Here is a 12,957-nt window from a genome sequence, read left to right on the forward strand (position 1 = left end):
GCAAATGGGACCTAGTCAGGACTGTTGTAGCCATGGATATTTCAGAGGCTGACTCATAAAAACCGAGGTGAGTCAGAGTGAGGCTTGGGTGAGTCAGGTTGCTGAAAGTGAGCTTGGAAGAAAACCCATGTGGTCAAGCAAGTAATAAATGGAGGCCTAAGTCTGGGGGGGCGGGGAATCTCAGCAAAGCCACAAACTCGCTGGGCACAAGTTACTCTATGTTTCTACAGCAAATAATAGCCTATATCGATTATTCTAACAGCGATAGGGACCTGTAACCCTGCAGGTGTTGCTCAACGACAACTTGCAACATCCCTGAACGTTGCTCACGCTGATGGGCGTTGTAGTCCAGCAACATCTGCAGGGCCACAGGCTCTGAAAGAGAAAGCAATAGAAAAATAAGAGGGCCTGGACTTCGGGTTGCTTTTGTCCACATATCCCCCAGGCTGCCTCCCTGACTTACCCGGCAAGGACCTTTGATGGTTGGCCACTTCTCACAAGTCCACATCTGAACTTCCCATACCCTGCGAAGAGAAGCACAAGGGGGTAGAAAGAAGCGGAGTTACTTTGAGTGCAATTCAGTATAAGGAAACGCTAACAGGAGAACTGTGGCAACGAATGCTTCTCCACTTTAACCTGCCGCCATGGTCCAGCACTAGACAAGGCGCAGAGGGCTGATCAATGTTGGCTGCTAACCAATGGGAATGGTGGCGTTGGAAAGCAGGGAGGCCAACAGCAGGTGGTGCTAGAGTCAATGGGAGGAGTTTCAGTTCTGTTCCCATATTCTCTGCTCAATTCTTCAAGGGCAACTCTGAGACTAAGGAGGAGGAAACTGGCAGGCAGGACCAACCCCTGGACTGGTTGCAAGTAAGAAGGCAGGAAGGTGGGGGGTGGCTGAGAACAGAATGAGGCTGGTGGTGCAATGTGCCTCATTTACTTTAATGAAGCAGCCTCTTCTGGGGTTGACCCCATACTGCTGGCTTCCAGGCCCTCTCTACTCACCTGAAGACTGCTGAAGGTGTGGCTGCTAATACTTTGCTGCCGTCAGGAGACCAAGCCAGGTATGTGACCCCGCCTCCTCCAAACCACTGCAACTGGATGCAGTTTTCTGTGGATACATCCCACACCTAAAGGGAACAAGGTCTGAGAATCAGAGAAGAGCACCACAACCATCGCTCTTAGCCAGGCATCCCCAAACTCTGCCCTCCAGCTGTTTTGGGACTACAATTCCCATCATCCCTGACCACTGGTCCTGTTAGCTAGGGATGATGGGAGTTGTAGTCCCAAAACAGCTGGAGGGCTGAGTTTGAGGATGCCTGCTGTTAGCAGTATTGGACTTTTATTTTCTGTCTAGCTTTAACACAACACATGTCTGCAGGAATAAGTTACCCGGTATCTTTCCTTCGACAGCTTGGAAGCCCTTCTGCTTCCACAGCCGATGCCCAGTAATCTCTCATTCTTTTCCTGTGGTTGTGAGCTACGGGCACACAAGGTCATTGCATGGCCACAGCTTTACATGCTCTGACCGCCACCGCTTTTGTGGTCTCCCTCCCGCATCATAAAGGCAGAAATTGCCCATGGCACCGAAAATGGTGGCTAGATTGTCAACAGGGACTAGGTGCACTGGCTCCACATAAATTTCTGGAGATGCAGCCCTATGTGGTTAAGGACCCCAGTATCTGATAGAAAGTGTCTTCCCACCTGTGCCTCCAAGGGCTTTCCGAGGTGCAAAGGGTGGCAATGAAGGAGTGAGTCTTCTTAGTAATGGCCCCAACTGATGAATACTCTTTCCCCAAAAAGGCCTTCCTGGGATCTGCATTAATGTTGTTTCCATGCCATGAAAGGACTTCTCTTTTCTCCCAAGTCGTTTAAACTGCTTAAACTGCTTTATTATTTCTTATACTGCTTTCCCCCTGTGAACTGATGGTGATTCCTTCTCTGGTACTGAGGTATTAGTTGCTTGGCTCAGTGTGTTGCTTCTACTGACCAACGGGTATACTGTTACATTGGATCATTATTAACATTTCATTTGTACATCATCTAAAGGCTGTGGGAGCAGCCAAGTAACACATCTGGTAAATAAATGAACTGCCCTACTTACAAGCATGGCAGTGTCAACAGGTGAGGCTGAGAGGAGCAACCCTCCACTGGGTGCCCAGGCCAGGCTGGTGACGGGGCTGTGACCAGGGTGGCTGAGTACCTGGGCGCAGCCAGATGAAGGCCTGTTGGGGGACAGGAGAGAGAGACAGTATCATTCCTCCACAGGCAGGAGGAATGCAAACAAAGAATCAGTAATAAGCAGGGCTATGTATATTCTGTACACCTGAGAACACACAGCTGTCCTGCAGTCCATCATCCTGAGAATGCTTGCTTTGACTGTATATGCAGCTATAGAAATAGGCAACATGCACATTGCCTAGTGAAATACCAGGAGCCAGAGAAGGGGGAGATGAACATCAAAAGCAGAGCATCGCACCCTGATGGCCATGCTCTCTTGTGGGCAACCTTTCGGGGGCCACATAACAGTGGTGGGTGTAGTCAGAGCAAAAATGCTCCCCATCCTTATCCAGGCAAGCAAGAGCTATTATGAGCATGGAGGGGTACATTCCAGCCATGCAGAACCACAAGTGGAGGGCACACAGCAGGGTCACTGAGAGCTGAGACCTGGGGCGGGGGTCATAATCTTGAAGGCCAGATAGAGAGGCATTGGGGGAGGGGCACATTCAGGCCACGGACCTGAGGTTCCCCACCCCTGATCTAACCTTCAGCAAAGTGTCCATCCCACAAGGGGAGCAAAAGAAGAACCGTTGTGTACTGATTTGCTTGCACCATCTTATCAGATTGGATTGGGGAGCGGGGCTTAGGAGAGGTACAGTTTTCTGAAAAATGTGGAAAGACAGGTGGATAAAGGTTGTGGAAAGGGGAAGATCAGCTACTTGGCATCTTCTGTGGCCCTTCTTTATGTGCCTCCTCCATGAGAGGTCCGGAGAGCGGCAACAAGAGAACACGCCTTTTCTGCAGTGGGTCTCCATTTGTGGAATGCTCTCCCCAGTGAGGTTTGCTTGGCACCTTCATTATACACAAGGCAAAAACGTTCCTCTTTAACCAGGCCTTTGGTTGATGCCCTTTTAAAATGCGTTTGGGAGGAGGGGAATTATTGGGTTCTTTCTGTTTTTTGTTTCTATTATGTATTTTGTGTTTTAATACTGTGATTTTATGCTATGAACCACCCTGAGACCTGTGGGTATAGGGCACTATACAAATTAACAACAACAGGACAGCCTTTAAAGACAGAGCCCAGGGTGAGAAAGGAATCCCTGACGATCTCAAGCACCTGAAACCTGCTAAGTCAGGAATGGCGGAAACTGTGGGGGCTCTCCCATTGCTGACTCCTAGCTCCCATCAGCTCCAGCCAGTACAGTGGTGCCCCGCAAGACGAATGCCTCGCAAGACGGAAAACCCGCTAGACGAAAGGGTTTTCCGTTTTGGAGGTGCTTCGCAAAACGAATTTCCTATGGGCTTGCTTCGCAAGACGAAATGTCTTGCGAGTTCCTGCAGGGTTTTTTTCCCTCCTCCCCCCCCCTTTTCTCAAGCCGCTGCCGCTTATCAGCTGATCCGCTAAGCCGCTTAACAGCTGATCTGCTAAGCCGCTAACCCTCTTATCAGCTGATCCGCTAAGCCGCTTATCAGCTGATCCGCTAAGACGCTTATCAGCTGATCCGCTAAGCCCGCTAAGCCGCTAATAGCGCTAATCCGCTAATGGGCCTGCTTCGCAAGACGAAAAAACCGCAAGACGAAGAGAATCGCGGAACGGATTCTTTTCGTCTTGCGAGGCACCACTGTATTGTTGATGATTAGGAATGTTGAGAGTTGCAGTCAAGCAACATATGAAGGCCTCAGGGGGTTCTCCTACCACTTTGGCGAGTGTTTCCTTACAGCTCAGATCGTGGCAACAAGCAGCCACTGGGCCAGTCAAACTTCAGACAGGCCCTGCAGCAAGTGGCTGGTTACCTGGTGGAAAGCGAAGTGGGGTCCAGATGCCAAACCAGCACACAGCTGTGGCATGCCACGGCAAGGATAGATGCGCACAGCGGCTTCCATGCCACTGATGCCACGTTCCTCTGCAAGCGATGCTTCAGGATCGGGATGGTGGCGCTGCAGAAGAGAAGCAGGGAAGAGGGAACCACAGAACTGAACCAGAAACTTTCCAGCCAAGGGGATAGCCATGGGCTGTATCAGAACAAGAACTGGCAGCTCTGATTGGCCCATGACCACCCTGTGATCTTCATAGCCAAGGATTCTGAAGTCACATTCAAGCCCAATACTTTTGGCCACAGCGTTCTGCTGGTTCACAGGGTGGACTGGACCTCTGCTCATCCTCTATGCCCCTTAGCACAGCTGTGACAACTACTTTTAGCCCCTTGTTTACAATGGCCAACAATGCTATGGTCAATGGTGTTGAGTTCTACAGAGGGCACGGGCAAAAGATGGTGCAGAAGTCCCCTGCGGTCTGTTCCTGGAGGGGGATTTAATTAGCACCTGCAGGTTGCTAGGATCCTAGGAAAGAATGCTGGACTAGTTCAATCTGGCTTTGACCCAGTCAGCAAGACACTTCTTATTTTCTAAGGAGTGCACACTCAGGAGCACTTAACATTGGTACGTTATGCTTAACTGACAGGACACTCTTGCATTGTAAAGTTCAGAATGCATCCACGGGCCATGAGGTCACTGGATTAATTAAAAAATACAGTGGTACCTCGGGTTACATACGCTTCAGGTTACAGACTCCGCTAACCCAGAAATATTACCTCATGTTAAGAACTTTGCTTCAGGATAAGAACAGAAATCGGGCTCCGGCAGCGCGACAGCAGCGGGAGGCCCCATTAGTTAAATTTGTGCTTCAGGTTAAGAACAGTTTCAGGTTAAGAATGGACCTTCAGAATGAATTAAGTACGTAACCAGAGGTACCACTGTATATATATTGTGCAAGACTGAGGTCAGAGCACCCGTATGGCAGATTACACTCCTCTGGGAATTTTAACTTGTATTTGTCCCCAACACCCTTGGCCAGCTTAGTCTCTAGTCAGCACTGAGGTCTGCTAACCTATTATAGGCTGGGAAATAATTACATAATTCAATTCAAACCTAGAAATGGCAGGGGAGAGCTGGAGTGTCCTCATGGCTTACAAGGAGACCATCCCAGGAGCCCAAAGAGGATGTCCATGAGGGTGGAGGAAGCCCTGAAGAGACCGGAGGTGCAGGGGGGGCTTTGTTTATGCTGCTCAACCTCCCCGCATGACAGCTGATGTGAGAGTTGGCACAGCAGCAGCAGCCACTTTCCTGTGTGTCCTTCAGCCTTTTGCCGGCCCCTGAGCTTCAATTCTAGTTGTGAATACAGTATTTTGGTATGGATTGAAGAGAGAGCAGCAGAGAGGATGTTTAAAGGGTGCTCCCCACTTACGCGATTTTCACTTATGCATGCAGGGGCCCAGAACATAACCCCCGTGTAAATAGGGGAGGGGGCGCCTGTATTCTTTTTTGAGGCTCAACTCACTTATTGGTTGTTGTTGTTTTTAAAGATTACTCTTATTTGTATTTAACTCAGTTATTTTCCTTGCCCTGAGATGACAAATTTGCAAACCATTATGCTAGGTTGCACTGCTGCTGCTGCACACTGCTAGAGAGATTCTGGCATGCAAGCTCCATGCTTTGTTCAGAGTTGCCTGTGAGCAGATAGATGGGGCCCTGCCAATCCTAAATAGAAACTTGGCTGCTCAGGTGCGGAGAGGAAAACCCCAACCCCCTCACCTGCTTGCGTTGTAAACACGGATGGAGTCATCCAGCAGGGCCACAGCAAACTTGCTGGTGTGAGGATGCCAGGCGAAGGCTCGGATTGAGCAGCCTGCCCTGGAGGGTGAAGACAGGAAAGGGTAAGGGCGCATTAGGCAAGTTTCAATACACAAAGAGTCAGATGGCAGCTAAGGTATGTGGAAGCTAGACACATTCGGGTGGATGGGACCCAGAGTATACACTCAAGGAAGACTACATGCAAACTGCTCACCCCCTGAGCACACTATATTCATCTTGTATACATAAGCAGGATGGCTGAGTACTGGTTTATAGGAGGAGCTCCTCCATCACCAATATTTCATTGCATAAATGCAGGTGAAGTGAGGGTATTTGTTTGTGCTAGTACCGTATTTTTCGCACCGCCCCATAGGACGCACCTAGGTTTTTTGGGGGGGGAGGGAAATAAAGGGAAAAAAAATTATTTCCCCCCAGGCGCGGGGCTGGCACGGGGGAAGCCCGAGCTTCCCCCAACCCCAGCCCCGAGAACAGCCTGCTATCCGCAAGCCTAGGGAGCCCAGCGGGAAGTCGCGCCAGTCTCCCCAGGCTTGCAGAGAGCTGCGCCAAGCCCGGGCACGCTCTTCAGCGCGCCCCAGGCTTCGGAATGCAGGCAGCTCTGCGCAGCCCCTGGGAGCCCGGCGCGAAGCTTCCCCCGACCCCAGCCCCGAGAACAGCCTGCTATCCGCAAGCCTAGGGAGCCCGGCGGAAAGTCGCGCCAGTCTCCCCAGGCTTGCAGAGAGCTGCGCCTTCACGCCGGTCTCCCGAGGGTTGCGCAGAGCTTCCTGAAGCCTGGAAAGCAAGAGGGGTCAGTGCGCACCGACCCCTCTCGCTCTCCAGGCTTCAGCGAAAGCCTGCATTCGCCCCATAGGACGCACACACATTTCCCCTTCATTTTTGGAGGGGGGAAAGTGCGTCCTATAGGGCAAAAAATACGGTAATTATAAATGAAGAACCAATGAGTGGTAGTTATTCCAGGTTCATCAATCTAGTGAATATAAGAGTGGGGGAAAGGCCAATGCATGTTTATATGGGTGCAGATCATCCCGCAGGGACCGCTTGGGAATAAGCCATTCATACCTATACCGCACAGTTTTAGTGCCTAGATCCAAGGTTCAATCTCACCAGGAGGTACAGGAAGATGTAAACAAATGTACCACTGCCTCCTTGCTTCAGATCGAAGATGAAGCAGAGCTTTCCTCTACACCCACTGGGTACTTGGAGCTTGGGGGGAAGAGGCAAAGGAAGCTGAGCCATCTCCAACTCTCCTCTTTAGCTCCAAGCTAGAGAAGGGAGCTTGCCTTTACAGCCGAGGGATGCTCCCAGTGCCCCTTCTGTACAGGGGCAGAGCAAGCCTCTGAGCTGTTGGAGGGGGGCTTGTTTTCTGTACCCCCACAGCTTTAAACTTAGAGCTGAAAGGCGATTCCCCTCTAGAACTGAATTCGAGATGTAGCATAAGGTATGGGGCAATCCTTGCCCTGATGGCAACTGGTTTTTTGGACAGTCTAAGCCAGCGAAAAATTGCTGTCCCCTGCCTAGCACCTAAGTAGATAGGAAACTGCTCAAAACCGTACATGCATGCCAAGAAGTGTACACATACATGCACACACACACACACACGGGTGGGGAGATAACTTACCAATCCACAGCCTGGGAGAACTGTGCTATCATGTCTTCACTTTGCAGCTTTGGAGGAAATGATAAGACAGAAAAATTTAGTACTTCTAACAGCAGCCGCTCATGATGTGACCCAGCTTTAAATCTGGATCTGAAGCAAGCTACATGTTGAACACAGTTTCAAGGGAACTGGTGGGTGGCCAACATGTGAATGGGGTGGGGAACAATATTCCTTCTAGAAAAAAGGGGGATGGGAAACCATCCAACTAATGTTCAGTTGCCATGGCCGTCCTCCCTCCCCTCCCCCACAGCCCTGCTCCCAGTGTGGACCATTACATTATCCACCAACTGCCAATGTTCTTTGGTCCTGCTCAGGCCTACTTTGCATGAGCCTCACCGACAAATGGGGAAAGAAGGAGCCATGGAGAGAGGAGGCCCAACAGCAGAGTGCTAATGTGTAGCGGGATCCTGCCTTCATCCATCGGAGAGCTGCAAAGGCAAGGAAGGAGATGATGGAAGAAATCTGAGCCATTTGTCAAAGCAGTGTGGAGCCTCAAGAAAGGATTTGGCAAACAATGGGTCTTATTCCTGTATGGGGTGGGGGGATTAAAAGAAGCCGGGGGAAAAAGACAGTGTGACATCGAAGCATCTTTGCAGTGAGTTTAAAGCAGGGATGGGAGCCTGTGGTCCTCCCTCTGTGTTGCATCACAGCATCCATCAACCCCAGTCAGAATGGCCAAGGTTCGAGGTTGATGGGAGTTGGAGTCCAATAAAATCTGGAGGCCTCAAGTCCCTTGTACAGTCCCTTGTACAGTGGTGCCTCGCAAGACGAAAAGAATCCGTTCCGCGATTCTCTTCGTCTAGCGGTTTTTTCATCTTGCGAAGCAAGCCCATTGACAGCTTAGCGGATTAGCGCTACAGCGGTCTAGCGGCTTTTCGCGATCAGCTGTTAAGCGGCTTATCAGCAGAACAGCTGATAAGCGGCTTAGCGCCTTAGGAAAAGGGGGGGGGGGAGCGAAAAAAACCCGCAGGGACTCGCAAGATTTTTTCGTCTTGCGAAGCAACCCCATAGGGAAATTCGTTTTGCGAAGCGCCTCCAAAACGGAAAACCCTTTCGTCTAGCGGGTTTTCAGTCTTGCGAGGCGTTCGTCTTGCGGGGCACCACTGTACCTGGTTTAAAGTAGGTAATGGGTCCAATATGTACAACTGTATTGAAAGCTACCTAGCTCCTTTGCAGAATCTGTCCAAGGCAGCTCATCCATCTCCTGGTCCAAGTCACCATCCTCCTCTGCATACGCAAGCTCTTCAAGAACTCCAGCGATTCCAACGTCACGCCTAGGGGCAGAGCATTTTGTGAAATCTCCTGCACTTCAACGGGGGGGAGGCAGCGCTGTGCAAATGTTACTTTCATTGTGCAAGCTATTAATGGGCAAATATGCTATTTAATAGCAAAAGGGAGGTGCATGTAAGGTGTGCAAAACTTTCCTCCCAGGGATCAGTTATCTCCCTATAGTCTGACCTTGCTCCTCAAAGGTGCTTTCTCCTAAGTGGTGCTCTGATAGCAGAATAGGTAACGGTAAAGGGACCCCTGACCATTAGGTCCAGTCGTGGCCGACTCTGGGGTTGCGGCGCTCATCTCGCTTTACTGGCCGAGGGAGCCGGAGTACATCTTCCGCTTCTGGCGAACCAGAGCAGCGCATGGAAATGCCGTTTACCTTCCCGACGGAGAGGTACCTATTTATCTACTTGCACTTTGACGTGCTTTCGAACTGCTAGATTGGCAGGAGCAGGGACCGAGCAACGGGAGCTCACCCCGTCGCGGGGATTCGAACCGCCGACCTTCTGATCAGCAAGTCCTAGGCTCTGTGGTTTAACCCACAGCGCCACCTGTGTCGCATAGTACTTGCCTAAGTGAGAAAGCTTTGCATGGTGGGGTGTGGGGAGGCAATCAGTGAGCAGAAGGAAGGAGGAATTTGCATTCTTCCCCTCTGTGCCCCATCTGCTGTTAAGAATGGGTTCTTCCCCCCTTCCCAGCCTTCCCAACTCATCCCTTTTACTATGTGACTGGGGCAGATCAATGTTTTAACAGCCAGGTCAGATCAAATTTGGCCCATACTCACCAGGCGTTGATGCACCTCTTCCATAGTGACTCACGGTGATGGATGAAGGCAGGTTTAGTGCTGTGTTCCTGTCGACTGTGAGCTTTCAGAGTTTCTTTGGGGATGCTCAGGACAGGCAAGTCTTCTAGCTGTACAGCCAACCGAGACAATCAATAGTAAGTGAAAAGGCCTGGGCGGGGGGGGGGGGGGATGCTTGAACAAACAAACAAAACTAGGAAAGAGAATCAACCAAAGCAAAAGTTTTGTTTTACACTGCAGTCCACAGATGCAGGAACTGGAATTCATGGGTACAAAATTCAGAATAGGTAAAATCTCGCACTTTTTGGAAGAAGAGGGGCATGTTTCTAGTCCTTCCAGCTGATTGAAGCACTGGAAAATGTGCAGGCAACACATAGTGAAATAAAAATAGCCAGAAACTGGGTCTACATAGGACTTTTCTTATTAAAGGTGTAAAGCTTTGTGCGCTGCATAAAACTTTGCCCTTCTTTATGACTAGTAGAAGTAGAATGAATTGTGAAAATAAATGTGCAAATCTGCATAAGATATATAGGTCACAGAATTCAGGTGTGGAACATAACTTAAGTATCTCGTACATCAGTGATGTCCAACCAGTCGACCGTAATGATACAGTACATGATACAGGCAACTCCCATTTTGTGCATGTTTGATCTATGCATAACCACGGATCCATTTACCATGTTCAGCACCAGAAGAGGGCGGAAGAGGCTTACACACACTCCACTGACACATGCCATGACCTGGAACGTAACCCCTGCGTAAATAGGGAGTTGCCTATATTTGTTTACTAAATATGCCCACCAGTATTCTTTTCAATAATTTTCTCTGGCTGACTGCTCCTTTTCTGGCTGCACATTTATGTGACAAACAGCATGTTCAATTAGTAGTTATGGAAGCCTTTTGACAGCCAAAATGACTCAAGTACAAGCTAGAACATCTATTCTCTCATCGCTACCTAACATTAGTTTCTTCCTGTGACTGAAAACTGTTGCTTACCTGTCCTTGGAAAGAAAGTGGAAGCTTCTCAAAGCTGCGGCCAGAAACCAGGGCATTATTAAATTCATAAAGTGTGATGTCTCCCGGAGGCGGAGGGGGTGGGAAGAGCGCTAGGGAACACATCCTCCTGGGAATCCAGACAAAAAGCCACACGTTGCAGGGAGAGAAAAGATTTTGCTTGTTCAGTGCCATCAAATGTACCATTTTCATATTTTTCTAGTAATCAGTATGATTTGGACTATATGTTTACTGAATTTCCAGGCAGCTTGGAAGAAACACCACTTCAAAAGTACTTCAGGTCTTTCATTTTTGAGGGGGAGTCATTTTCAGATTCTTCTAGGAATTGAGATGTCTTAGAAGATATATGTGCTCATTAGGAGGTATCCTAACAAGTCCAACCAACCCAACCAGTGTGTTCTGCATGTCTTTGTAGGGAGAACATAATAACATTGACTAGTGTATATGTTTTGTGGGAAAGGGCAGAATGAATCCAGACTCCTCCTGCTGAACTGGTGCTATCACCAGTGATCTAGCCAGTGCTACAGCTCCTGGATTGGGCATGTGCAGTATAAGAAAGAAAGAGATAAAATGCTTATGACTCACAATTGTGGGTCATTTCCCTGTATAAAGTGTTACTTATTTCCAACCAAATATGTACAGGATCGGGTTCTAAGTGTTCTCAGGTGGCGTTAAAGAGAGATTCAACAAAAAACATTAACGCACTATTGTTTTGTCAAATACATGTTGCAGAAAAAGTCTGGAGGGGCACCGCCCACTTTTGTTAAATAAGGGAAATTGTAAATAGCAAGCGTCTGAAATGCAGGGGCAATGTCACCAGGTGAGTAGCCCCCAGAACACTATGGCATAGGCCTGATTCCGTGTATATATATTTTGAAATGAAAAGTTCAACCAGAGGATTTTGTCACCAGTAACATACTAAAAGCTGGGGGGAACATGCTTCTAAAACATGCAAGAATGTTCCTCTATAACCAGGAATGTGGCCTTCAACTATCTGTGGCTGTTTAGAAGTGGGTAGCGTGTTTTTACTGCATTTCTTTTTCCTCTTGGCTTTAATGTGTCTGCGTGGAGTGGGTTGTTTCCCGTCCCCCTTGTTGGTCCATTTCATAAATTATAGAATTGTAGAGTTGGAACGGACCATCTTAAGGCCATCTAGACCAATCCCTGCAATGCAGGAATCTCAGCAAAAGCATCCATGACACACGCCCCCCAACTTCTGCTTTGAAACCTCCAAGGAAGGAGAGTACACCACCTCTCGTGGGAGCCTGTTTCATTGTCAAACAGTTCTTGCTGTCAGAAAGCTTTTTCTTTTGTCTACAGTAGTTGGAATCTCCATTCCTGTTAACTTGACTCCATTGTTTCTGGTCCTACCCTCTGGAGAAGCAGAAAACAAGCTTTCTCCATCCTCCATATGGCAGATTTTTAGATATCTGAAGAAAGCTACCATATGAACTGAGGAACGCGGGTGGCGCTGTGGGTTAAACCACAGAGCCTAGGACTTGCCGATCAGAAGGTCGGCGGTTCAAATCCCTGTGATGGGGTGAGCTCCCGTTGTTTGGTCCCAGCTCCTGCCAACCTAGCAGTTCGAAAGCACATCAAAGTGCAAGTAGATAAATAGGTACCGCTCCAGCGGGAAGGTAAACGGCATTTCCATGTGCTGCTCTGGTTTGCCAGAAGCGGCTTAGTCATGCTGGCCACATGACCCGGAAGCTGTACGCCGGCTCCCTCGGCCAATAAAGCGGGATGAGCACCGCAACCCCAGAGTCAGTCATGACTGGACCTAATGGTCAGGGGTCCCTTTACCTTTTTTACCATATGAACACTGGGAGGAGTGTGGAGAGAGAAAACGCCATGGTGCGCCTGCAACAGTGAAACTGGACACCTCCATCTGCAACAAAACATGTCTCTCCTGTATTGGTCTCTACAGCAGGCGCTGTGACTCTCCAACAGTTTGACTTTAACCCCCCAAAGCACGCTCCTCCACTGTCACTTCAGACAGATGGATGCCAGCAACCACCACATCTCCTCTGAGTCTCCTCTTTTCCACGCTAAACATACCCAGCTCCCTCAACCATTCCTCATAAGGCTTGGTTTCTAGACCATTGGATCATCTCGGTCGCCCTTGTTTGGTTGTTAAGTCGCTTTGGGTTGCCCTGAGCAAGATAAAGTAACTAACAAATTTAACAAATGACGACGACGATATCCTTATTCCAGAACTTCTTTAATTTTTTTACACTATCCAAAGATACGGCTTCCTATTTTTGGCGAAGTAAAGAAAGAGCGAGTTAAAACTTGACTTTCAGGGTTCAGTTCGCTTGTTGCGGCACAGAAAGCTGTCAACTTT

General features: G+C 49.0%; 1 protein-coding gene across 3 annotated transcripts in view; it reads right to left on the minus strand.

Moving 5' to 3' along the window:
- Positions 1-12,957, minus strand: part of AAAS (aladin WD repeat nucleoporin) — a 30,266-nt gene that overhangs the window by 16,206 nt on the left and 1,103 nt on the right. For 2 of the 3 annotated variants that reach the window (XM_077923843.1, XM_077923842.1), the window contains exons 2-11: positions 10,596-10,722; positions 9,582-9,709; positions 8,684-8,796; positions 7,859-7,950; positions 7,484-7,530; positions 5,809-5,907; positions 4,012-4,155; positions 2,102-2,222; positions 1,003-1,127; positions 464-524 (exon numbers count right to left, since the gene is read on the minus strand). In XM_077923843.1, coding sequence (XP_077779969.1) covers positions 464-524; positions 1,003-1,127; positions 2,102-2,222; positions 4,012-4,155; positions 5,809-5,907; positions 7,484-7,530; positions 7,859-7,950; positions 8,684-8,796; positions 9,582-9,709; positions 10,596-10,718 — 1,053 coding nt within the window. In that variant the 5' untranslated portion in view covers positions 10,719-10,722. Of the gene's footprint in view, positions 1-463; positions 525-1,002; positions 1,128-2,101; positions 2,223-4,011; positions 4,156-5,808; positions 5,908-7,483; positions 7,531-7,858; positions 8,050-8,683; positions 8,797-9,581; positions 9,710-10,595; positions 10,723-12,957 lie in introns of those variants that run through there. The other variant, XM_077923844.1, reaches the window with a different exon arrangement.

This window comes from Podarcis muralis, chromosome 2 (assembly GCF_964188315.1).
Source record: "Podarcis muralis chromosome 2, rPodMur119.hap1.1, whole genome shotgun sequence".
Taxonomy (NCBI): Eukaryota; Metazoa; Chordata; class Lepidosauria; order Squamata; family Lacertidae; genus Podarcis; species Podarcis muralis.